The 26,443-nt window shown below is 34.3% G+C and overlaps 2 protein-coding genes and 1 long non-coding RNA gene across 3 annotated transcripts; all 3 read right to left on the bottom strand.

The window, feature by feature from the left end:
* Positions 1–12,282: 12,282 nt before the first annotated feature.
* On the bottom strand, positions 12,283–12,825 carry LOC140823994 (cell wall / vacuolar inhibitor of fructosidase 2-like). Its single transcript, XM_073185598.1, has one exon. It carries the CDS (start codon positions 12,823–12,825, stop codon positions 12,283–12,285), a length of 543 nt encoding a protein of 180 aa, XP_073041699.1.
* Positions 12,826–22,390: 9,565 nt separating this feature from the next.
* LOC140819930 (uncharacterized) lies at positions 22,391–26,400 on the bottom strand. Its single transcript, XM_073180210.1, has 5 exons — positions 25,689–26,400; positions 25,247–25,364; positions 24,522–24,636; positions 22,990–24,039; positions 22,391–22,767 (listed from the first exon to the last, which is right to left on the bottom strand). Exons 1-5 carry the CDS (start codon positions 25,849–25,851, stop codon positions 22,525–22,527), a joined length of 1,689 nt encoding a protein of 562 aa, XP_073036311.1. The 5' UTR covers positions 25,852–26,400; the 3' UTR covers positions 22,391–22,524.
* On the bottom strand, positions 24,108–24,515 carry LOC140819938 (uncharacterized). The gene is made up of 2 exons (XR_012115315.1): positions 24,318–24,515; positions 24,108–24,278 (listed from the first exon to the last, which is right to left on the bottom strand). It is a non-coding gene; the product is annotated as an uncharacterized lncRNA (long non-coding RNA).
* Positions 26,401–26,443: the final 43 nt, after the last annotated feature.

The raw sequence follows: 26,443 nt of genomic DNA, 5'->3' as shown, positions 1-26,443 counted from the left end.
CTGATGGAGACACACGGCTCAAACCTGAAAGTACATGGACTGTCGATGAAGTGCAAACTTCAAACTTTAATTCCAAGGCTCTCAATGCTATATTTTCATCTGTTGACACAAGGATGTTTAATTTAATCACCATTTGTGTATGCGCCAAAGATGCTTGAGAGATACTCCAAAAGCACTGTGAAGGATCCGCAAGTGTGCGTAAAACTAGGCTAAGGATAGTGACATCAAAGTTCGAAAGTTTGAGAATGGAGGACAAGGAGTCTATTCTTGAGTATGACTGCCGGTTGAGACAACTCTCAAATGAATCACATGGCCTAGGAGATCCCATACCAAATGAAATATTGGTGAACAAGGTTCTAAGATCTCTTCCTGAGAGATTCAATGTCAAATTCTGCGCTATTGAAGAATCTAAAGACACTTCAACGATCAACTTGGATGAACTAATGAGTTCTCTCAGAACTTTTGAGATGAATCTTGATCTACAAAGGAAGGATAAAGGGAAGACAATAGCCTTTGAAGCCTCAACCGAATCTTATGATGAATTCTTCAAATATCTAAAGAGGTGGATAAGTCTGATTTAGGTGAAGAATCGATCTCTCTTTTCACTAAGAAATTTGGTGATTATTTGAAGACTATGAGAGAAAAGAAGAAAGTTGGACAAAAATCTGAGCTGCCCAATAACTCCATTTTTGCAAAAGCTCAAAAGTTTACTCCTATGAAAGGACAGTTTCGACCAAAGACCGAAGTGCAAATCCAATCTAATGTCAGAAACCTGGACTCTGTGCAATGTAGAGAGTGTTCGGGATATGGACACTATGCCAATGAGTGTGCCAATCGACTTAGGAAAAACAAAGGCATGACTGTCACCCTGAGTGATGAAGAGTCTGATGATGATCAAGGATCAAGTGAATCTGAAAATCACACATCGTTATCTTCTGTGATCAAAGAAAAACGCTCAATGCAAATCAATCCTTTGGGTGTTGCCACCGGTGTTGCAATACCTGGCCGCAACACCTCTTCGAATTCAGTATGTCTTAAATCTACAACCCTTGCGGAGGCAAGTCAGTCTGAAACTCAAGAGGTAGATGATGATGAAGTCACTCTAGAAAGTGTGCAGACGATGAACGAAGAATTATATGAAGACTGGATCAAAAGAACTAAAGGAAATGCAATTCTCTCCAAAGAGAATGCTGAGCTAAAGTCACAAATTTCACGACTTGAAGTAATCTTAAGCAAGAAAGATTTGGAATTATGCAAAGTCAAAGAGGAACTTGGAGAAGCAACTCAGATTCTTGCCAAGATGAATTCAAGTTCATCCAAACTTGACTCACTTTTGATGACTGGACAGAATGACAAAGCTGGACTTGGTTATCCGAACAGTCTGTTCGAAATTGGAGAATCTTCCAATACTGAGAGAAAACCAACTGTTTTTGTCAAAGGAAGTGTTGAAACCTCGAATGCTACACAAACTGAAAAAGGTACTCCATCTAAAAGGTAAATATCTATCAAGAAGTCCAAATCCAGAAAACGCCACTTTATCTACCACTATTGTTTTAGACCTGGTCATATCAAACCCTACTGCTTCAAACTGAGAGATGATTACAAGAGATGGGAATCAGAACAGGTGTTGCCACCGGTGTTGCATAACACCCGGCGCAACACTGCCAACAGAAAACCGACGGTAAAAAAGGTTTGGGTACCAAAGGCTAAGATTCAATGTTCCGTTATTTATACTTCATTAAAGACTAACATTGCAGGAATATGGTACTTTGACAGTGGCTGTTCACACCACATGACAGGTTCTAAAGACCATTTGATTGACTATGTTGAACTGAGGAGTGGTCATGTGACGTATGGTGGTGGTGCTAAAGGAAGAATTGCTGGCAAAGGAACCTTGAATGTTGATGGACTGCCTAATCTACACAATGTGCTTTATGTCGAAGGGCTTAACTCAAACTTAATAAGCATAAGCCAACTTTGTGATGACGGTTTGCATGTTAAGTTTAATAAAGACAATTGTGAAGTGTTTGATAATACTAATACTCGTATTTTGACAGGTACAAGGTCTGCAGATAATTGCTATCAACTTGGAGAAGACTTAGTATGCAATCATTCAAAGGTGAGCGAATTAAACTTGTGGCGTCAAAAATTGGGACATGCAAACTTCAAGACATTAAAGAATCTTTGTAAGTACGATGCTGTGAGAGGTATGCCTAATTTATCCTCTGGAATTCCGTATGTTTGTGGTGCATGTCAAAAAGGTAAGCAAACACGTGTTCCCCATCAAGTGTTGCAACACTTTGGGACAACACGGTGTCTTGAACTCTTGCACATGGATCTTATGGGTCCAATGGAAGTGGAAAGTCTTGGAGGTAAGAAGTATTCATGTGTTTGTGTGGATGATTTCTCTCGCTTTACTTGGGTAAGATTTCTTAGAGAAAAATCCGATACATTTGATGTTTTCAAGAAATTACATGCTAAGATTACTAACCTACATAATCTGAGGGTTGGTAAGATAAGGACCGACCATGGTAAAGAATTTGAAAACTCACACTTTGTATCATTTTGTGAAAAGAGAGGGATAACTCATGAATTTTCGGCCCCTAAGACTCCTCAACAAAATGGAATAGCCGAAAGGAAGAACAGGACACTGCAAGAAATGGCCAGGGTCATGTTAAGTTCAAAGAATATTTCAAAGAGATTTTGGGCCGAGGCCTTGAACACAGCATGTCATATTTCAAATCGTGTGTACTTAAGGAGTGGTTCTACCATGACATCCTATGAGATCATCATGGGAAAGAGGCCGAACCTCAAGTATTTTCATGTCTTTGGATGTGTATGTTACGTTTTGAATGACCGAGACCATCTTGCAAAGTTTGACTCTAAAAGTGACAAATGTTTATTCCTTGGTTAATCATCTAATAGTCGTGCATATCGCGTGTACAATCTAAGAACAAGAACGACTATGGAGTCTATTAATGTTGTTTTTGATGATCTTGCAGATCTAACGGGAAAAACAATCGAGGATGATATTGATGGGCTGCTGAACGAAAGTGAGACACTGCCTAACACAGATGGTGCGCCCGGTGTTTTAACACCGGAGACAACACCTGCTCTGGCAGAATCAAATGATGAACTAGGAAAGTATACTGAGAATGATGACGATGTAATCAATGAAGAGATTGATGTTCTCAGTAAGATTCAGAAAAATCATCCATCATCTCAGATCATTGGTGAAACATTTGGAGGAATGCAAACGAGAAGAAAGGAGAAGGTAGACTATCGCAAAATGATGGGACTAGTATGCATGACTTCCTTGTACTCTCAAGTAAGTCACTCTTGTTTTGTTTCACTCATGGAACCCAAAAATATAAATGAAGCCTTAAAAGATGAACTTTGGGTTGATGCAATGCGTGAGGAACTTGAACAATTTGTTAGGAATGATGTGTGGGATTTGGTTCCCAGACCCGATAATGTGAATGTTATTGGAACCAAATGAATTTTTAAAAACAAAACTGATGAATATGAAATTGTTGTAAGAAACAAAGCTAGGCTAGTTGCTCAAAGGTATACTCAAATTGAAGGGATTGATTTTGATGAGACATTTTCCCCTGTTGCTCGAATTGAATCAGTCCGACTGTTACTTGCTATTGCTTGTCACATGGACATAAAATTATATCAAATGGATGTGAAAAGTGCATTTTTGAATGACATTTTGAAAGAAGAAGCGTATGTAAGCCAACCTAAAGGATTTGAAGATCCACACCACCCGAACCATGTCTACAAGTTGAAGAAGGCACTGTATGGGCTTAAACAGGCTCCACGGGCATGGTATGGTAAGCTTACAGAATATCTGCTTGACTTGGGCTTCAAACGAGGTGAGGTTGATAAAACCCTTTTTATTAAAAAGTCAAAGCATGATATACTTGTGTGTCAAATTTATGTGGATGACATAATTTTTTGTGCTTCTTCTCAAAAGCATGTTACTGATTTTGTTAATTGTATGTCTACCACATTTGAAATGAGCAAGGTAGGGAAATTGAGTTTCTTTCTTGGCTTACAAATTAAACAAATGCATTATGGTATCTTTCTATGTCAATCTAAGTATGCCAAGAATGTGGTAAAGAAATTTGCTGTCGAAAACACTAAACACTTGAAAACTCCAATGGGGTCGACTGAAAAATTGTCCAAAGACGATGTTGCCACCGGTGTTGACAACACCCAGTATCGCAGCATCATAGGCAGTCTCCTTTACTTGAGTGCGAGTCGTCCCGACATTATGTTTAGTGTATGTTTGTGTGCCAGGTACCAGGCTGATCCTAAAGTCACTCATTTGAAAGCTGTTAAAAGAATTTTGCGGTATATATCTGGAACAGTTGACTTAGGCTTGTGGTACACCAAAGAAACAAGCACATTTTTTTTATAGATATTTGAAATTAGGTCTAATTAAGTAACATGAAACATATACATATATATTAAATCATATTTAAAGCAAAATGTTAAGATCAAGAATGATTCAGATTTAAATTTCAACGAAACATAATGAAGAAGGAATTGAAGAATTGTATGTGTACGTTAAGTGTTATATAATGATTATGTTGCTACTTCATGGTTGTGCGACATATGAATGTCATATAAAATGTCAATATTTCTCAATAAAATAGTTTTTTTCAAAAAGAAAAAATTATTCATTTAGAAAAAGAAATACATGAAAAGCAAATTGTGCATAATTCTCATTCTATTTATAATGGTATGAGAACAATTCTAAAACTTTGTTGACACAATATAACAGATCAATTCTGTGCATTTTATTGATACATTGAGTCAGTTTCACTTTATTTTCTCCAATATTATCTCGATATATTTCGAGGTGATACGAGATTGTTTTTGTCTCTTTTTTTAGTCAAAGTGTCTAACTAGCTAATTTATAACATATATGATGGTAGCATAGAAAAATCCTCGTCAAATAAATTCACTTAGCAAAATATTGAAATTCAAATAAAATTCTACAATATTTAATCAAATTAATTTTGACTATCATAAAATGCTCATCAAATCTAAATGGTTATATTATTAGATGAGATATTGAATAAGACAAATACTTTGACATATATTTGAATGATATCTCATATGCATATCTTAATTACATTATTCGTATATCTTCTCAAGCTTTTTAAAATACAATAATTAATTTTGTATATCGTTCCACAAGATATAAAATATTATAAAACAAAATATAAACTCGATAGAAGAAAATTTGTTTTGTTTTAATGAATAATATAATATTATGTTCTAAACGCAACAAATGAGATTAAAACTATATCATCATCATGACATGATGCTCCTAATCATTATTTCAAAGCTTTCAAAAAATGACGATCAAGATGACTTTCTTGAATTGTGTCAAATTAAATGAGGACACAATTCTAAGATATAGCCATTTGAAAAAAAAAATTCAAGTATTTTTCTCACACTGATTGAGAAATAGTTGTTAAAAATTTATTAACCTTACAGCTATATGTTGATAATATGATACTAAATATATAAAAATGATATCACAAATATCACAATATTTGAAGAAGGTGCAACACCATTCATTGGTTATGTTGTTGAAGAATATATAGATTAAAAATACTTTTAGTCACAAGTGAAAACTTATCACGAGTAAAAGCATTTTTTCTTAGGAGTTATAGTTGATTATTGTCAAAAGCTGAAAAATCATTTAACAACAAAAAAATAGTCGGAAAAATAAGATTATCAAATAAAAACAATATAGAAAATCGACAAAATGTCGTGATAAAGAAGCAAACTACGAGCATGTCAGATCCCGGATAAGGATTGTAAATAACATAATAGATGTTAAAGACGATCAGATACTTGTTGAGCATATCAAAATAATTATATGTATATTATAACAAACTACAACAAAGAGCTGTTGAGTTGTCAAAATCAACCAAGAAGCATATTGGAAAGTGTATCAAGTGGATAAGATACTTTCTCTTATTTATATACCGTATATGGTCATGATTTTTTATTTTTTATGGCTTAGTTTGTTTCAGTTGATAAATGTTAATAACCATGTTTTAATTCATTTAAATATTATTAAAATTTCGTACATATATTTTCAGTAGTTTAGTTTTTTACGTGCAACGCACGTGCATTTTTCTAGTATATTAAAATTTATGAATATCTAAAACATATATCAATTATGCACATAATATGACAAGGAATAATATCACATTCATTCCAATGTTGTTTTAATTTTATCTCCCTGTTGAGAGCCTTTTTTCCTCTCCCTGTTGAGAGCATTTTTTCTAACATATTCTTCTAATGGAAACAAGACTGGAAGAATTATCACTGGACGACGATGAAGGAGAAGAAATCTCCTTCGCCCCCGAGATCCTCAACACAACAGAGGAATTTGCTGAGTTCCGATTAGTTGGAACATTTTTGACTGATAGGCAAATCAATGGCAACATCATGAAGCAATGCCTATCTACTATCTGGAGGCCGGGAAAAGGAATTACTATTCGGGAAATCGGGTCCAAAAGATTTATCTTCCAACTCTAACATGCTATCGACTTGCGGCGAATCTTGGACGGCGGGCCATATTGGACCTTTGATAATAACCTCCTACTGCTCCATCATCTGAAACATGAAGAACAACCATTGCAAGTCCCCCTTCATCACATAAATTTATGGGTTCAAATCCATTATCTACCAATCGGATATATGACAGAGGGTGTTGGGAAGTAACTGGGCTCTTTCATAGGGAAGTTCCTTCAATACGACAACAAAAATAATCCAGGACCTTGGAAGGCTTATATGCGTATTCGAATTGCTATTGATGTTCGTAATCCCCTCAAGCGTTACAAGAAAATATGGAAATCCGATGGTACATGTTTCTTAGCAAGCTTCAAATATGAGAAACTTGGCTCTTTCTGTTTCTTATGCGGACGCCTTGGACTCATTGAAAAATTCTGCGAGCTATTATTTTCTATGGAATCAGATGATGGTACTCGTATGTGGGGGCCCTGGCTTCGAGGCTCGAGCCACAGACAGGAGAAACGCTAACTTAGGATCGGAGAAAACAAGTGGCTACGAGAAGAAGGTCCTCAATGAACTCCGGCGACGCCTGGTGGAATAGCAATCGGAAGCCAGAGAGCAGAAGCGAGAAATCAGGATTGGCAAAATGGAAATAACGGATTTTTAGGGAGGGGAAAAGGAGTTACCAATATTAGTATTACCCCAATCAATATAAAACTCGGATTCTCCCAAGACCCATTTTGGTGCTTGTGATTTTCGGAAATAAATCGAAAGCAGGACCGGAACGTAAGGAGTTGTAAGATACTAAATTTAGTCATCCATGTTAAGATTGGAACTTGGACCTAACTCAACCCCAAAAGCTAGCTCAAGGGGGGAGGATTGTCCAAGCCAATATATGCCACTCAAAGGTTAATTATCTAACCGATGTGGGACATTTAACACACCCCTCTCACGCCCAGGAATGAACATCTGGAGCGTGGAGTTTACAAATGACCCAATTATGGGCAGAACGGGTGGCCTAATTATAGGCAGTCCAACACATAACGGTGAAACCCGGGCTCTGATACCATGTTAAGATTGGAACTTGGACCTAACTCAACCCCAAAAGCTAGCTCAAGGGGGGAGGATTGTCCAAGCCAATATATGCCACTCAAAGGTTAATTATCTAACCGATGTGGGACATTTAACAATCCATTTGTTTTAAATTTAAATAAATTTATTTTATTTAAAATTTTAAAAATTATCGAAACCAGACTTGTTACGCATTTACAATGAATAAGATATAGTTTTTTTTATATCAAATTCTACAATCAATCCCTGATGAATTATAATAAGTATATCAACTTAGTGGACCTTCTGAGGCCCATAAAGAGAGAGGCCAACAAATTCGCCTAATGGGCTAATATTGCGAAGATGACTTCTGGATTAAAGTACCTTCACTTACTCTTGTAGGACCCAAGGCCCATGGAAAACTAAACCCGTTATTAGTTGCCATTTAAAAAAATAAAAATAAAATTCGGATGAATTTAGTTCACAATATTGAAATGTTGCCACACCATGTTTCTATAAATTTGTAATACACATTTGGAACTAAATATTTTATTATAAACTTAAATTAGCATGTTTCCTAGTTCGTTACACATAAAATTTGGATAACCATGAGACCAGTCATTTTTGTCATCACATTTAATTTAGTTTTTTTAAGTTGGAGCAGTTGTCACTGGGTTTCGAACTCGAGACATTTTGCAGACAAGTTATACTTTGAAATCCGAACCGTAATTTGAGACATTTGATTTAAGTGGAATCTTATCACATATGATAAGAGTAAAAATATGTCTATCTATGTAGAAGAAAGAGTATTTAAGTATATTTTTGCAATAAAAAGGTAAAAAGTGCCTCAAATTGTTAATTTACCTTTGTAGCCTTGATAATACCAATTTTCTAAAATGGAATTTTTCTGTTTTCAAATTTTAAATAATATAATATATATACATATTTCTTCACATTATAACTTAATTGGCCTATTACTTTTCAAAACTAATCTACTCATAAAAATAGAAAGAGGGCTAAAAACGGTTTTATGAATCACATGGTGGGCTATCAAATATTATTTCACCGCACACCATATTTTTGTCCTTTTCTACAAACAAAATTAAACTGAAATTTGTTTGGTAATTAGTGACAAAATTGTTCCACATTTGATAATACAAAAAAAATAACCAGCTGTGATGCAAAAAATAAATGAAGAAATGCAGAGTATCTTAAAAAAAATTCTGGATTAAAATAGCTTCTCTACGTTAAAATAGTCAAACACAATTTTAGGTAGTATTTGTAAATACTTTAAAAAATTTGTTATAGACTTTTCTTTTTCAAATTTTGTACAGAAATAGTTCGTAATCATTTTTTAAGGAGATCATTTACAATTAATTAAGATTCTTCCAGTTATGTTTGTTGGTAATTTGATTAGTTTAGACCTAAAATAATGTGACCGGTCACTGTTAATATTTCAGTTACTTTGCCCCGTATTACACCCGTCATGATAATAGCTAACCCTTTTACGTCGGTGTTGAAGCTGCGAGGATTCGATTTTTTCAGTTAGTTTGCCTCGTATTACACCCGCCATGATAATAGCTAACCCTTTTATGTCGGTGTTGAAGCTGCGATGATTCGATTTCAATGTAGAGATGCACAACTTGTAGTCATGTGTTTTCTTACACACGCTTTCTATCAATGTCATGTAAATTTTCTAAAATGGAAATTTGAGCTCGTAATTTCCAAATAATGTATACATATTTCTTCAATTTCTCTCTTAACTGAGGTATGCTTATCAAAATGGATCGACTCATCAAAAGAGAAACCTAAGTGGGTAAAAAATGGTGCCATGAATAAAATTTTATGTTATTGAATATTATCTTATCATACTATCAAATTTAGTCATTTTTTCTATATAAAAAAAGAAAGAATTTATCTCTAAACTCACATTGAATTTTTCTCATGAATAATTAAAATGGCTTTACCTTTTACTTAACTGTTTTGAAAAAAACCCCAAATTTAAAATAAAATTTCTTAAAAAAATCTTAGCAATTTAACCCCAAGAAGAAATTCAAGTACACACTTGAGATGACAAATGTACGAATATTTGAAAAGTATGAGGTAATGTAAATCACCAATAAATAATTTGGAGATATATTTATCAACATACTCATATTTGTAATCAGGTTGTGTCCACATTAATATATAGCCAAAGTCTTAATCTCTTACTTTTTTTAAGTAAACTTACAAATTAAATATTATTTAGATGTATCTCTTCGACTAAGAAAAAAAATTGACCACACAAATTTTTATAGAAAGCTTACTAAATATTGATGTTTTCTATTAAAATTTCATTTTTCCTCATAGTGGTAAGATAACAAATACTTGTAAAAACTTGTGACCTATACTAGTATTGCTATAAAAAAAAACTACACAAATTTGATATTTTCTATTAATTCTTCATTTCTCACATTGGTAAAAGATACTAGTGAACAAGGATATGTAATTTTATTAAAAAAAACACCAGAGCCTTATTTGGAAGCACCAAAAACAAACAATGAAACAAACGTTACACCTAATTACTAATATAAACCACATATTATTAGATACATCAAATTCATTTCTGGTAAATGGATGAGAAAAAGAATCCATCGTTGGCCATTCTCATTTCTATAACTATCGAAATTACAAGCATGCATATATTAATTATCATAAGGCCATTCTCATTTCTATAAAGTTTATTTCCTATTAATGTAAATGTTATCATGTCTGTCAATTGTATCTCAATACAGGAAAGACTTGTCGATATCCTAGAACTCGGCTCTTTAAAACACTCAGCCGGAATATCACTTGGTTACGCACATGAAGAATCATTCGCATGACTGCTTGATATGCAAACACTTTAAGATTTTTGAACATGAACACCTTTCTCAATGATTTTCTCTTGAGCATCATAAGTTTTCTATCGCTGTCAACATAGATTTCAAATAGTTTCTCTAGGGGATCATTAACATCAGATCTTTGGATTCGTGGAAATGTTGAATCCTTGGACAAGTTCTGCTGAGACCACCCAACCTCAGCATGTATGCTCTCATCCGTGAAAGCCTCGAGTCCTTTGTTCAAGAAGTCACCATCTTTGGACTTGTTTCTGTCTCCTCTACGGTTAGTATTGATGGTTATAATGGCTTTCGAAACATGATATATTGATGTTATTCATGGCCTCTTTTGTGTTAATTTTCGGTTCCACAAGACCATGTTGCCGTGAATTTTCTGCATCAGATTTCCCAACTATGGCAGTATCTACAATTCTATGTTAATGTCTAAATTAATTAGACATTAACATAGAATTAATATTATATATTTTTGTTCTCACTTATGATGCAAGTTTTGAGCAGGAAAAACAGTAATAGAAACATGGAGAAACAATTAATTATGAGTTGCGTTTGTATCGTGTTATCTCTCCTCTGGGCATTACGAGGTGTATACCCACAAAGGACTTTCATAGTTGCCAAGGATGGTAGTGGAAACTTCACCACTATCTCCCAAGCAATTTCAGCAGCACCAAACTACAGTTCAAAGATAACTTACATCGAGATAAGAGCAGGAATTTATCACGAACACGTTTTTATTCCGACGTAGAAGATCAACCTGTATTTAGTGGGAGATGGGATAGACAAGACTAGAATATCCGGGAATAGAAGCACAAACACGGGCTTCCTAACTTACGACACGGCGACAGTTAGTAAGTACATGACAACATGACTTCCGTAATTTTGCTTGACTTGTGTGTGGTGTGTGTATTAAATGTAGGAGAGACCTTTTCAATTGAATTATTTCATTCAGATTATTATGTTACTTATTTTCAGGAGTTGCTGCTAACGGTTTTGTGGCCAAAGAAGTTACCTTTGAGAACACTGCTGGTCTAAACATGAACCAGTCAGTGGCTGTGACAATCCAAGGTCTATATTCTGCTTTCTACAGATGTCGATTCCTAGGGTATCAGTATGTCTGGCAGGGCATCCAATTTTTCAGGGAGTGCGATATTTATGGAACTGTAGATTTTATATTTGGTGAGTCACGAGCGCTCTTTCAAAATTGCAATGTCTATGCTCGCAGACCTCGACAAGGGCAGTCGAATACCATCACGGCGCAAGGAAGAGAATCAGAAAATCCTTTTTCAGGCATCGTGATGCAAAACTGCACTATTGCAGCTGCGCCAGATCTGCTGCCGAGGTTCAATGTGAGGAGCTATTTAGGCCGGCCCTGGCATAACTACTCAACAACAGTGATTATGCAGAGTTTCTTGGATAAACTGATTGATCCAAGAGGCTGGTTGGAGTGGGCAGGGCCAGGACACGGAGTAGACAAAGTATACTATGCCGAATATGATAACCGGGGGCCAGGGGCAAATACTAGCAGTAGAGTAAAATGGGCGCACACGATCAAATATAGAGAAGCCAACAAATTCACAGCAAGGAACTTCATACAAGGACAAAAGTGGATTGGTTTAACTAAAATACCTTATTACCTAGATTTGTGAGAATTTTCTGTGACATGATTTCTTCCAGTTATGCTATGATTATATTTTGATTTGTTTTTATTTGGCACTCCATTTTATCTTTGTGTTCGTTCTCTATTTCATAGCTAAAATACCGACAAACTTGTAGAATTAAAGCATGCATAATTTAAATATATATTAATCTTCTACTTATATAAGATGCTTATGATGTCTTCGGTGATTTTACAAAGAGCAGCAAAATGTTTGTTTATAGCCGTCATAGGCGACTTGATTTTAAGTTCAGCGAAAGAGTCCTCACAGCCTTCTTGAGCTCCTACATAGGCATCATCCACCGAAGTTAATGCCTCCCTGAAAGAATTCGATTGCAAATATTCTATAGCATACTTAATATTATCTGTGTTGCGATCGTACTCTATATAACAGCCGTTGTTGAGACACTCCAACATGCGGGGATCCGATGTCTTCTTTACCAGTTGACGGATCACTCCTAGTATTCCGTCTACTTTGCTTAGTATTACATCCATCATGATACGCGCTAGCCCTTTTACGTCTGTGTTGAAGCTGCGAGGATTCGATTTCAAAGAAGAGACGCACAAATTATAGTCAAACGTTTTCTTACACACGCTTTCTATCAAGGACATGTTGTTGGCGCTGCTTGCATTGCTTTTGCTGAAAAAGAAAACGGACACCAAAACAATAACAATTGCAAACACAGCTTGTTTCGCCATATGCATCTGTTTCATGAAGACTACAGCAATTGGACCCTATACATATTTCTGAATCATAATTATAAATACATATAATAACGACTAAAATATTTACAAACCATATCAATAAAAAAAAGAAGGAAATATTTCAAAAGAGGATAGATTTTATTGTACTTCCAAGAAAAACAGATTTGTTTCCATTATCATTCATAATAAATAGAGAAAGATATTGTAACGACATCACAGATAAGTTTCTTAATGAAAAATATATATATTTTTAAAAGGTGATTGCTATATTGAAAAACTATTTAAAAGTGTGTGCGTGTGTGCGTTTGTGTGTGTGTGTGTGTGTATATATATATATATATATAAAGATTGAGCTTATAAAGTCTTTTGTGTAAGAGAGAACTTTTTGTTCAAATTGACCCTATATTTTTCCATTTTATATATATATATATATATATATATATATATATATATATATATATATATATATATATATATATATATATATATACTAGGAATGTATACGTGCGATGCACGTAGATAACTAATAAGAGATTTAGATAATGTTTAAAATCGAATAACATATTGTTTATGAGTATTTAGCAATCTAAATATATATAAAACACAAAAAATGAAAATATATATATATTCACTTATTCATATGACACTTTCAATCCATGTGATTATAACACAATGACAACTCTCTCAAATTAAAAAATATAAATTTTCATCCAAATATAATTCACAATGGGAAAACAATAAAAATAACATAATAGTAAATTTTATCGAAACCAAAATCACGATGTACTTAAAAGGACTAAACATAGACAAAATATTGTCAAATAAAATTATCTTAATTAACTAAATTAGCGTAATAATGTTAAAATAAAATCACTACTAAATATTTAGCAAATTAAATATCAATTGTAATTTTGCTAAATAAAATAGATATATAAATTAGATAACATAAAAAATTTTGTGAGAGAGCCCCACAAGTCATTTTATTAGACGAATCTCCTATTTGATTCACTAATGAAAAAATATTATTTTTTATGACAAAAATATTAATTATTATAAATACGGGTAGAATTGACCCATTTCACGGAAAACGAACTATGAATATTCATTCTAAATTTGCAAACACGTGTAGACACAATAATGTAGACATATGATTTAAATTTTCTATGCATATAATATTTCCAATAATGTTAAATAAAAATAATAAGCATAAAAACAACTGTAAACATTAAAAAATATATATATATAAAGAGAAAATAGGGTCACAAAAATAAAATGATATATTTAAATAAAAAATATGACGCTTCTTAGTTCATATTTAAACATCAACTTGTTATAAAAGTGATGTATGTATATATGTAAGATAAAAGATAAGATAAAAACATTAAATATTCATTAGCAACCATGAAAAAATCAACTCATTTTAACAACCAATTTTAGTAGTAACAAAAAAAAAAAACCATTGGTAATGAAAAAGTATTATTTTTTATGACAAAAATATTAATTATTATAAATACGGGTAGAATTGACCCATTTCACGGAAAACGAACTATGAATATTCATTCTAAATTTGCAAACACGTGTAGACACAATAATGTAGACATATGATTTAAATTTTCTATGCATATAATATTTCCAATAATGTTAAATAAAAATAATAAGCATAAAAACAACTGTAAACATTAAAAAAAAATATATATATAAAGAGAAAATAGGGTCACAAAAATAAAATGATATATTTAAATAAAAAATATGACGCTTCTTAGTTCATATTTAAACATCAACTTGTTATAAAAGTGATGTATGTATATATGTAAGATAAAAGATAAGATAAAAACATTAAATATTCATTAGCAACCATGAAAAAATCAACTCATTTTAACAACCAATTTTAGTAGTAACAAAAAAAAAAACCATTGGTAAATTGATAAATTCTATATGCATTAATATCAAAAGTTATTTACGATGTACAATAAATTACTAAAGGAACCCATTAAAAAAACCATTGATTTAATTTACTAACTTAAATGAATAAGGGTATATTAGAAAATTCACAATTAGAACTCCTATATTTATATGTATGTTAGATATATATATATATATATATATATATATATATATATATATATATATATATATATATATATATATATATATATATATATATGATTTTCTTTAATGCTGGCTATGCCTTGAATGGCGTTTGAATTTGGACAACCTGAGGCCGATCAGGGATTTTTTTATTCAAGAAGCTGTACGTTCTCATTTCACAAAAAATATTATATGAAATTTCAAAACACAAAAACTCATATAAAATCATTTCAGATATCAATTTTGTGAGACACGGTCTACTATACAATAGGCATACCAATTAAAAAATATTATTTTTCATTTCAAATATGGACCGAGTCCACTTACTCATTTGAAAAATATTATTATGCATAATGTATGTTCCACTGGATCTGATACTAAACCTGTGTATTAATACAACGATGAAATTAAAATTAAAATTCTTCTTAGTACAAAATCTTGCCCTGATTCAAAGCATCAAAATCGTACCCATACCTCGAATGGTCATCAGTAAAGGTAATGAATTAGGATTGCCCATATTTTGTGCTAATACTTAGCGGGCCACAAACGTCTGTGTGGATCAAATCCAGTAGACCATGCACGCGTTCCACGTTTCCATCGAATGGAGTCTTAGTCATTTTTCCTTTTAGACAGGATTTACAAGCAGGTAGAGAATTTATGTCTGACGAGTCAAACATGTCTTCTCCCACTAGTTTGTGTATCCTTCTTTGGGAACTATGACCTAGTCTAGCGTGCCATATTTGTGTGAGATTTGGATTATCTAACTTTCTTTTGGTTTTTGTTGAAATCATGTTTACTTGGACTTCACTTATCATTTCCAGAACATTTCTGGCGCATATAATTTCTTATGTCCGGACTTCTTGCAGTGAAATAAATATGTTCTAACTTATCGGGCTTTGTAGGCCTTTTAAGTGTCTTTCAGAGTTTACTTCTTATTGGGTTTGTTTTTCTTGTCAGGGGCAGAACATTTCTTTCCCTTACCTTGTGGGCTATTTTTCGTCTGACGAGATGCCCATAAGAAAAACAATAATTTCATGTTTTATGGTGATCTCATAAGTTATAAGCGTATTGACTAGCTCATCAAGGCTATCATCTATCTTATTCAATTCACCATAACCCCGTCAAATGAGGAAGAGAAAGACAACAAATTGATGTTATCTAGTAACTCGTTAGGAATCACATATTCCAGGACCACCACATCCTCAATAAGCATAGTCATACGTACACTATGCTCATGGGCCAAAGCCACATCTTGCATATGTCTAGTCATGAGCTCCTTGAAATTGGTGTGCATCATTGTACGAGTTTCATGTACCATGCAACTCTTGCAGGTTTATTTGAACGTCAGCAACATTCAACATATCCTCAAACTGTCCCTACAGTTCATTTGACATAGAAGCGAGCACATCACACTTTAGCTTGCACACTATGGTCCTATCATCTTGCATGCTTTTTCAGTTCAACAAGACTGACATTAGTGTGTATGTCATTTTCTCCGAATTCAGAATAATTTTCCAACCAGTCTTGAAAATTAGATTCGGTTAGCTAGTTAATAACAGAAATGTATGACGTGACGAAATCGAAAAAATATACTGATACGGAAACAGAATAATGGTTGCTGATTATTTTAAAATAATTTTAAGATATAAAATATGGATTTTATTTTATAAATCTCCCTCCTACTATTTTGACATTTCCACCACCCTCTGATGAAAAAGGGAAATCATATTTCCTTAGTAGGCATGTAGAGTCCAATTAGCCAATTATAATCCCGAATAATATCAGCCAATTATAATTTCTAAAAGGTAGAGTCCAATTGCATCCCTATGCAACCTCCGCGTGTTTTGCCTCACGTTTAATAAGGACCCAATAATATGACGTCGTTTATTTTCGCGTGTCAAACCAACCCATCAATATTGAATTGTAGTAGACGGTCGCCACGAGTTCCCCCAATAATATGAGCCGAAGTCATGGGAGTTCCACTCAATTCACATCATATGTCCGGTGGAAGTCACAGCTTTCCGACGTACAGGCCTCCCCAATAATATGAGCCAGACAATGTCCGCGGGTAGCGATCAACATGCAACCACGGTTGATGGAAGGCAAGGAAAAATTAAACTCCTTTAATTTTTACTTTTTCGGTTTGATATAAATTTGGAATCTTATTCAAAATGAGGGATTTTAATTTTAAAAATTGTCTCATCATTTTAATTTAAAAATCGCGTGCCACGAGTTTGTATGTTTGCCGGATTCATGCAACTAGATTATATAATAATATACATACATGCATACTACTATATATCACATATATCATAATATGACATTCAACTAAATAAGGATGATCGATCGCCAACACTATTAGATCCATGTGAGCCAGACATGGATCCAGGTCCAAAACCTAGGTGAATGCAGGGATGCAAATGCAACTATTACAAGAGCTTCCAATATTTTACATGTCTTCATCTCCTTAATCGGGCCCACCATCTTCCAGTCTTGATCTCCCACTATTTCTAATATTACATTTAAATAGCCATGGCACATAAGGGATACATCTCATGTGGTGGGAACGGGCCATAAATCAGGCTCACTTTAATAATATCAAATATTAAAAACGAATAAAACAGTAAAATATCCTAACATACACCTAACACATTGGTCATGGCTCTCGATCATCCTTCATGCATTTAATATCAAATATTAACATCAATTTAATTAAACAATTTAATTAATTGATAAATCATATAACTAATAATTTTATCACTAACCACCACAATTATTAAAAGATTTAATAAATTAAATAATCACCTTTATTTAATTTCCAATTAAATCAATAATAATTGATTTCTTGTAAAAACTCATTTTTACCATAAATAATTAAAATCATATTTTAATTATTTATTTCACAAGAAAATTATTAATTTTTCAAAAATTAATTTCTAAAATAAAAATTGAACCAATTTTCCAAAAATATCAATTTTACCCAAAAATTTGAAAAATCAGAAAATTGCACCCTAGGCCCAAACAATTCAGGCCCTTCATTCAGCACGCTTCCCGAGACGATCCCGGGCAGCCACCCTCGCTGCCCGAACGCTTCGGGCAGTGGCGGCGCTCCTGTGCGCGCTGGAAGCGCACAGGTGCGCGCAACGCGGCATGCGGATGTTCCGCACGCCGCACGCGCGGAGGCTCCGCGCTGCGTGGACATTCCGCGCGGCGCGCGCGCAGCCGCCGCGCGGACACTCCACGCAGCGCGCGCGCTGCGCGCTGTGCGCAGGGCGCTGCGCCCGCAGCCCTGCGCACGGGATCTGCCCGGAACTGTTCCGGGCAGACCGATTTTTTTTTTTTTTTTTTTTTGGAAAAATAATTTTTTTCATGGTGCTATAATTTTCTGAAAAATTTTCTTGTGTGGTTAGAAATAAATTATTCAATATCAAAACCATATGATTTAGAAAAACCTGGCTCTGATACCACTGTTGGATCCCGGTTTTCTACACGCCCAAACGCAGCGGAAGTTTTAAAATTTTTATTTTTTTTTATTTTGACAATCAAAATATAATTGTTTGGGCGCTCGTATGGTTTTAACAAAAACATTCATAGGGCGTTAGAGTTTTATACCTTTGGTGAATTAATCACTGGACACCAACCGATCCGGTATAACAGATCTGGCTCTTGATGAATCCCTACGAACTTTCTTCAAGAGACTCCTTTCGTTTCATCTAATTAGGTCCACGACTAGAACAATTGTTCCTCTTCTGTTTTGCACTAGAAAAACAAGAAGAGATTTTACGTTGAGATCAAAAACGAGAACGGCGGCACAAACCAAAATTCCTCTTGATATGGCCGAAAATATTTGAGGAGTTTTTCATTGAGATTCTCGAAAAAAACTTTTTCATGAATTGGAGGCTACCCTTTTTATTCTAGATAATTGCATGCCATTAGAATAAAAAATTCTAATTATCTTTCTAATCTATTATTTACTTAATTAATCCAATTAATTAAGTAAATTTAAGATTCTAAAATGCATGCCTTATCAAATGCAATCTCAATGCATATCTTATGGAGACTAGGTTTTTAGGTCTCCCATTTAAATAAAACATCTATGGTCTAATTACCATAATAAAATAATTGGACACATTTAATTAACATTAATGAGCTAAATTAATTAATTGGACTAGTCCAACTAGTTTAATTAATTAATCAAAGTCCATTAAACTTTAATTATTTAATATATTGGACTTGTACTCCTACAAGTCCATTAAATATATTACCCATCATATTTAATTTATTATTTAACAAACTCAACATTTGAGCTTTAATAAATTAAATACATTATAAATTCAACATTTGAATTTAATATTTAAATTATAAATTCAACTCCTTGAATTTTATCACCTCCAAAATTTAATATTTAATAAACCCAACTTTTGAGTTTAATTAATTAAATTATCAAATTTTATAAATTCAACTCCTTGAATTTATTCTCTCCAAATTTCATAAATTCAACTTCTTGAATTTACCATCTCATAAATTCAACTCCTTGAATTTATTTTCTCAAAATTTAATTATCATAAATTCAACTCTTTGAATTTACTAGATCATAATATAAATTCAACTCCTTGAATTTATTCTCTCAACGGGAACAAACGATCCAGTGCTTGTGTGACCCTCAATGGTTCAGGGATATAGCCAGCCGTGGGTTCACAACTCTTTGTGATTCAGAATAACATTTATTCTTATTCGGGCTTACCCTAGTTAGCCCCATTCTTTTCATCAACACCTTGATCAAGAATGTCAGAACTCATTTCTGATTGCACCCATCGGATCATGGTAAGAGCGTCTAGTAGCATCGCCCCATGATCCCCTAGGTATCACTGATAGTGCCTGCAAGAACCAGTCGATTATGATTAACGTACAATACGGTCCCTTCATCTCATATATCCTGATCGAATCTGCAACCATTGGTTCATCGCGGGTTGCATATTTATTCGATAACTATGTGATAACTATAATAGTGGCATCGCGTGTACTATTTGGAGAACTCCTTCTCCAAGGTACATCTCGTACTCTGGCCAGAGATTCCATGCACTATTATTTCATTAGATCACATAGGATATCCACACCCGTAGGTGAGCGGTGAATCCCCGACTACAATGCACTGGCTCCTATATGTGTCGCAACTGTACCCAACCTCGCCACCTGATGACTCTCCTGGAGCCGGTAAACGAGTCAAAGCACAGCCCTAGCATATAGAGCCTCAGTGTTGTCCCGGGTCGTAAGGACTAATGGTGTACAATCATAACCACGGACTTATCCTCTCGATGAATGATAACCACTTGGAAAGTCCGAGGGAGGGTTGTTCGGTATAATCATCATATGACTACCCATCTGCATGTTTGGACATCTCCATGCCCTTACCAAGAAACGCAGTACACAACATCACAGATGCTAGTCTCGAGCTCAAGCGACCTTTATCCATGTTTTAGGCGGCTGAATCGACTAGGAACGAATTTAGAATATGCAGTGTTTACAAATGAGTTTCAACATCGAATTACGATTCATTTGTATTAAAGCATAATCAAGGACTTTATCTATGCTGATTGCATGGGTATACAGATAAAGTGTAACAAGACCATAAAAAGTTAAATTATATTAAAATAAAGATTGTTTATTTCACTTGAGTCAATAAATTCCCTAGCCAACCGTTGGCTTGCAGGGCATCTACTCTAACAGAAATTTGATTCTGGAAGTTCAAAGAGAAAAAAAGTAAAAAAGAAATTTCTGAATTGGATTAACAAACCACTTGAAGTCTTGGAGTATGTCAAAAATTTGCATATTGGGTTTCCTAATACTTGGATAGCTTGTAGAATATTATTAAACATATCGGTTATGGGAGGTCTGCGATCAACTATCTCTGCTCAACTATGTCACATGATAGATTGAATGATTTGGCCATATTGTTAGTTGAAAAAATATGATAGCTAAGCTTGATTACGATGATTTAGTTGATAATTTTGCGCAACAAAAAGCGCGAAAAGTACGAACATTTTATTATTAAATGTAGTTTATGTATGGCATCTCATATAATTTAATAAATTTATGTAGCATATTGGATATTAGTGATAATTATGTACTTTTACTCATCACCTCGTATGTAAATTTTTTTTTTTTTAATAAAAAAGGTATATATGACCCCCTAAAAATTAGCCTAGAAGACATCCCTAATGAGTATAGATATCAATATTAATAATTTGAAAAGTCAAAGAAATAAATTATAGTTTGGTACTATCAGTAAATTAAATATATTAGACTAAAAATGGAATGACTATGGGTAACTAAACTTAATATAACATATGAAAAGGGTGTAAATGATAATTTATAAATTTCATTCATGACAAATTTAATATTTTTCAAGAATCTAATTGGTGAACGGTACTTCAAAATTGAAGGTGATATATCAATATTAATAATTTGAAAGTCAGAGAAAATATTTATAATTTGGTACTATCAATAAATTGACTGCATGAAAAAAGCCAGAAGTAAACATTTGGTATATATATCTTAAAACTCATCTAAATATTAACCTGCTGGTCATGACCAGATTGAAAAATGGGCAAAACTGCCCGATTATATTGCAGCTGTGGCATCAGATTTTCATCCAGGGATTAATATGCATGATGATCATGTGTGTGTATATGAGTTGGTTACATGTGAGATGGTCTCACTGTTCAGTATTCATGAGACGAATCGAGTCAATCTATATTTGATATTTTTTTCATGGATCGGATCGGGTAAAAGAAACGTTATATGAGTGTGTGTAATAATGCAAATGTTCATAAACGAAAGATAACGAAATTGCAGGCTGCCTTTGTTATGCAACTGAAATAGGAAATATGGGTAACAGTAACACGTATAACTTGTTTTCTATTTTGAGTTATTTGGTTATGGAGTACATTTAATCAAATTTCAAAGTCTTTTTCGTTGCCTCTTTTTGGCTCAATTATTTCAAAGTTATTCTCAAATCGGAAGCTGTCTTTTTTCCTCTATTTTTTTTTGGAAAATGAACTAAATTACAAAAACGATCTATTATACCTAATCAACCAACATCAAATTTTTAAAAATTAATTAATGAAAGTGCAGATATCAATTTGAGAGCAGAAACGAGGATGTAATAGTCAGTAAATTTAGTTTCATCGTGTTTTACATTTTGTCATGAACTTGCTCACGCCCCTCCAGCTTCAAAGAAAAGTCACGAAAAAGTTTTCCCATGTGAAATTTAGATACCAAATAAATACAATATTTTAATACTTATGTAAATACAATATTTAATACTTCTGTAATTTTTATCAATTATGAATTTATCATGTAACTAGTACCTTAGGATTGTAAAAGGATTTTTGAAAAATCTCGTCAAACAATTCATAATATTTAGGTTTCCTAATATGGAATATTCCTAATCAACAGAGATTTCTAGAAGTTAGAATATTGATCAGAATTTCAAATAAAAGGGTTAATAGTTAATACACTCCAGTTGCAGTAACTTCTATTGCCACACAAACAATATGTCAGCATGTAAAACACATAATGCAAGATCTCAATCATAGCCCACACTCACCATGGATAAAGATTACACTTTCCACTGCTAACATCATCATATGGTTCGATTCCATCCACGCAAAGGGCATTGTTGTTCACGCTCACTTCAGAACTAGCATTACTACTTGTAGCGAGAGGAGAATCTGAGACACTTGCCGTTCTGCCTCTGTTTGGACCAGATCTCACACTATACATGGAGCTTGCGGGGATGTTGGTGGTGAGAGGACGTAGATTACCAGGAATTGTTCGCCTTATGTCCTAATCAAAAGCAGAAATCAGAAGTTATTGTTCCAAAAAGAAAAAAGATTGCCCTAAAATTGCTCTTATCAATCATAATAAAAATCCACTGGTGAGAGTGAGATGCTTCAAAGATAAGCTGAAAAATCAACCCTATACAAATAAACTGATGATCGAAACCATGGTTACTATAGCTAATATTATATGAATAGTGCAGGACAGAGATAAGACTAGTATGGATACCATATGTCTCATAGCCATATCTAAAGATTTCTTGGAGAGCATTCTTCCAAAGCCTGCACTATCAGGTGAAGCAGACTTTCCAGATACATTGCTGCGGGGTGAGTGTCTGTCATCTTGCTTCGGAGGAATTAGTTTCCGCATATTCATCACCCTGTCAACCATTTTAGTCCCAATAAGAACAGGGCTCACGTTGTCATTAGCCTTAGCACGCAACCGATTTACGGCAGGCACGGGCACAGAACTTCCACTGTTATGAATTACACCATTAGGAGGCCGTCCTCTAGCTGGAGAACGAGATTGACATCTGATTCTTCCATTTGAAACCGGTTCGATGGATGACGATCGAGAGCTTGGTGCTCCAGGTCTGCCTCTAGTGACTGATGGAGGCCTGTCGGACAGAGATGTCCTTAGATTTGGTGGGGCATCAAGGGAGAACCCAGGCATATCTGAAGGCTTCCATGGTTTTGGTCGTGTAACAGGAGAACTTGGCCGCATCGGCGCCAGATTTTTATCTGAAGTAGAAACGGACTTGGAAACCGAAGGAGAAGAAATTACCGACTTAACAGAAATGACAGTCGAGCTTGTCATGCTTGAACCTGTCATTGGCCTACGAGTTGGAGTTGCGGCCCTAGGAACAGAGTAGGATGCAGGCACAGAGGATCTTGTAGGTGTTGAAGATCTTATCGTAGACCTTGAAGTAGGGGTTATAGATCTTGGAGGCGCAATAGGTTTTGTCGAGGTTAAGGCAGGACGAGAAGTAGGTGTTGCAGATCTTGTAGGTTTCGATGTGGTTGATGTTATTTTAGATGATGAAGTTGAGGTTGTTTTAGTCGATGTGGCTAACGATGGTCTCGTTGATACTATCGAGGTGGATCTAGATTGCGTACTAACAGTTTGACGTCCTGTGGGAGTGGCAGGTCTTGATCCAGGACCCCCAGAAGAAGATGGTCGGCGGAGACCTCCAGTAGAGGTATTCAATCCAGGAGAGGAAGCTGCCTGTCTGGACGATAAATTGCTCCTTGCAGAAGACTCAGGCTGGGGAGTTTCCAGCTTCAACCATGGGAAACAATTTGCATAACAAAATCAGTCTTTTTGGAAGATATATTTTATAGTAAATCCAAGTTCTTTTGAGATTATAGCAGATTAGCAATATTGCTGTTTTCTTCCGTGTAGCAACTAGCTAACAATTTCAACTATTACGAGGAAGAAGTCCATAGCACTCAAGAAATATTTATGTTAATTCATATCACTCGATTTTTCTCTTGTTAATAATTTCGAAGATGGAAGAACTAGAAGTCAACAATACATGTCAAAGTTTATGTTCATACATCTGATTCAATATTGAACTCTTCACAATTTAAACTCCAAAGATTTGAGCTAATTTAAGCTAAATGAAAATGGAAAATAGGAGTTCTATTAATTTCACATTTCCTGCCAGTACGTAAACTGGAATGATGTATATTCTATTAATCTAAACCAAAAAACCCAGACAAAAAAGGAAAGAAAGGCAAACATATATAACGTAATCTTACTCTAGACTTCAGTGCTGTAGGATTAGCTTTTGGAGGTCCCAGCTGACTCATAACAGTTTTATGAGATTCCATCTCCAGTGAAGGAAAAAGAGGAGTACCAGGAGGCGTTAAAAGCCTGAGAACGTGTTAAATTATTTTACAGTGTTGAGGAACAAGTGTGATGAAAGGAAAGAACACAAGCCTATTAGTAAATTTGACAGAAGTATAATGTCTAATAATCAAGCATTGACCCAAGAGAAACAGTAAAACAGACTCAAATGCACAAGGTTGGTTGCCAAGATTGATCTCAAATATGCATCAGCTCGATGTATGATTTTCCACTTTATACAGATTTCAATATCACCGTATCACATGACAGAACCGTAGTAGAATAACAACTAAATTTATGTGTATGATTGCAAACTTGAAAGAAGATGAAGAATAAATTGTCGTGGAAGTGATGCATAACTGATAAATAAAATAAAGCATAACTGATAAATAAAATATGCCAATTGCAAGTAACGATCATTAATCTTTCAAAGGTAAATCATAAAAGAAACAAGATAAGTTGCTCAAGCTTTAACTGCAAAGAAACACTTCATAAAGCCAGTGAATGATTTGTTTCAGCATTTTTTATACAAAATTTATTTCTAGGCACAATCACATAACAAATTTCAAACATGTGCGGTACAAATCAATACAAGTCAGAATACATAACGAAGCACCCAATTGATATTTACAATTACCATTCATAATCATTTTTATCATTGCCTGAATTGAGAAAATCATCCCTGCATGTCTTCCTCACAGGCGCAGCTGTAGCCGATGGTATATTAAATAAAGGTGAACCACCAGATACCATTTCTGTAAAAAAGAATACAAATGAAAAACTTTTTCGGACTACTCATATAGAAAGCTCGAGTTCGATACACTAATTAACTAATCCAATCCAGTCTTGAAACTGCATTCAGATCCACGAAAAAGATACCAAACCAGTGCTGTAATATATGATAGATGACACGTCAGGCATTTCCAGATTCTAATCAAACAATTATTAACTAACTTAATATAACCATTCAACACTCGTATATCAGTTAACAAGAAAATGAAAAAAAAAATAAAAATTGAAGATTTTCAACAAGTAAAATATAGCAAAAAAATTGGTTTGATAATGAATTTCAGCAATACCCATTGAAGAATCCAACTCGTCGGAGTTCTGGGAAAGAAGACTATTCCTATCCTTATCTTGCTTCCGCATTTCACGAAACAATGCCAAATCCTCGTCTTTGTTATCTTTCATTCTCAGGATTCCCATTTTCCCCCTCTCCGGCGCCCTAAAACTCCGATTCATCACAAAAATAAAATAGAGAAACCACCCTAACGGTTTAAAACCCTAACGGCTCATCAACATTCTACCATCTCGAAACTCAGAAAACCCAGCTTTCTCGCTCATCCAAACAAAACGAATGATGTTACACACTTACAGATAAAAATCCAAGCTTTACCCCCCTCAAACAACTAGGAACAAAACCCAGCTGAAAGAGATCCGCATTTCAAATTCTTTGCTTAAAATACCGTAACATCAACGGTTCTCCCCCACTATATGGAGTTGCGAACACCTACAGAGAAGAAAAGTGGAGACACATTATGCATCCTTCCATACATGAATGCATTTGAATGCAGCAAGAAAAAGGGGGGAAATGGAGCAGAAACGTGGATTTGTAAGAGGGGATACAAAATAATGAATTCGGAGATGGGATATGGTGGGTATGGTCGCAATTTCGAGGGAAAACGGGGGATATAACGGGAAATCAAAGCGGTTTATTAAATTTTTGTCGCCTCCATGTCTTCTCTTTGAAGTTACGTTACCCAATAATAATTGTTTTGAGGAAGCTGAGGAGCTTATAATTACGAGACTGCCCCTGCCGGATAGGGTGTATTTT

Source organism: Primulina eburnea, chromosome 2 (genome assembly GCF_022965805.1).
Source record: "Primulina eburnea isolate SZY01 chromosome 2, ASM2296580v1, whole genome shotgun sequence".
Taxonomy (NCBI): Eukaryota; Viridiplantae; Streptophyta; class Magnoliopsida; order Lamiales; family Gesneriaceae; genus Primulina; species Primulina eburnea.
This window is presented reverse-complemented; position numbering and strand designations above follow the sequence as displayed.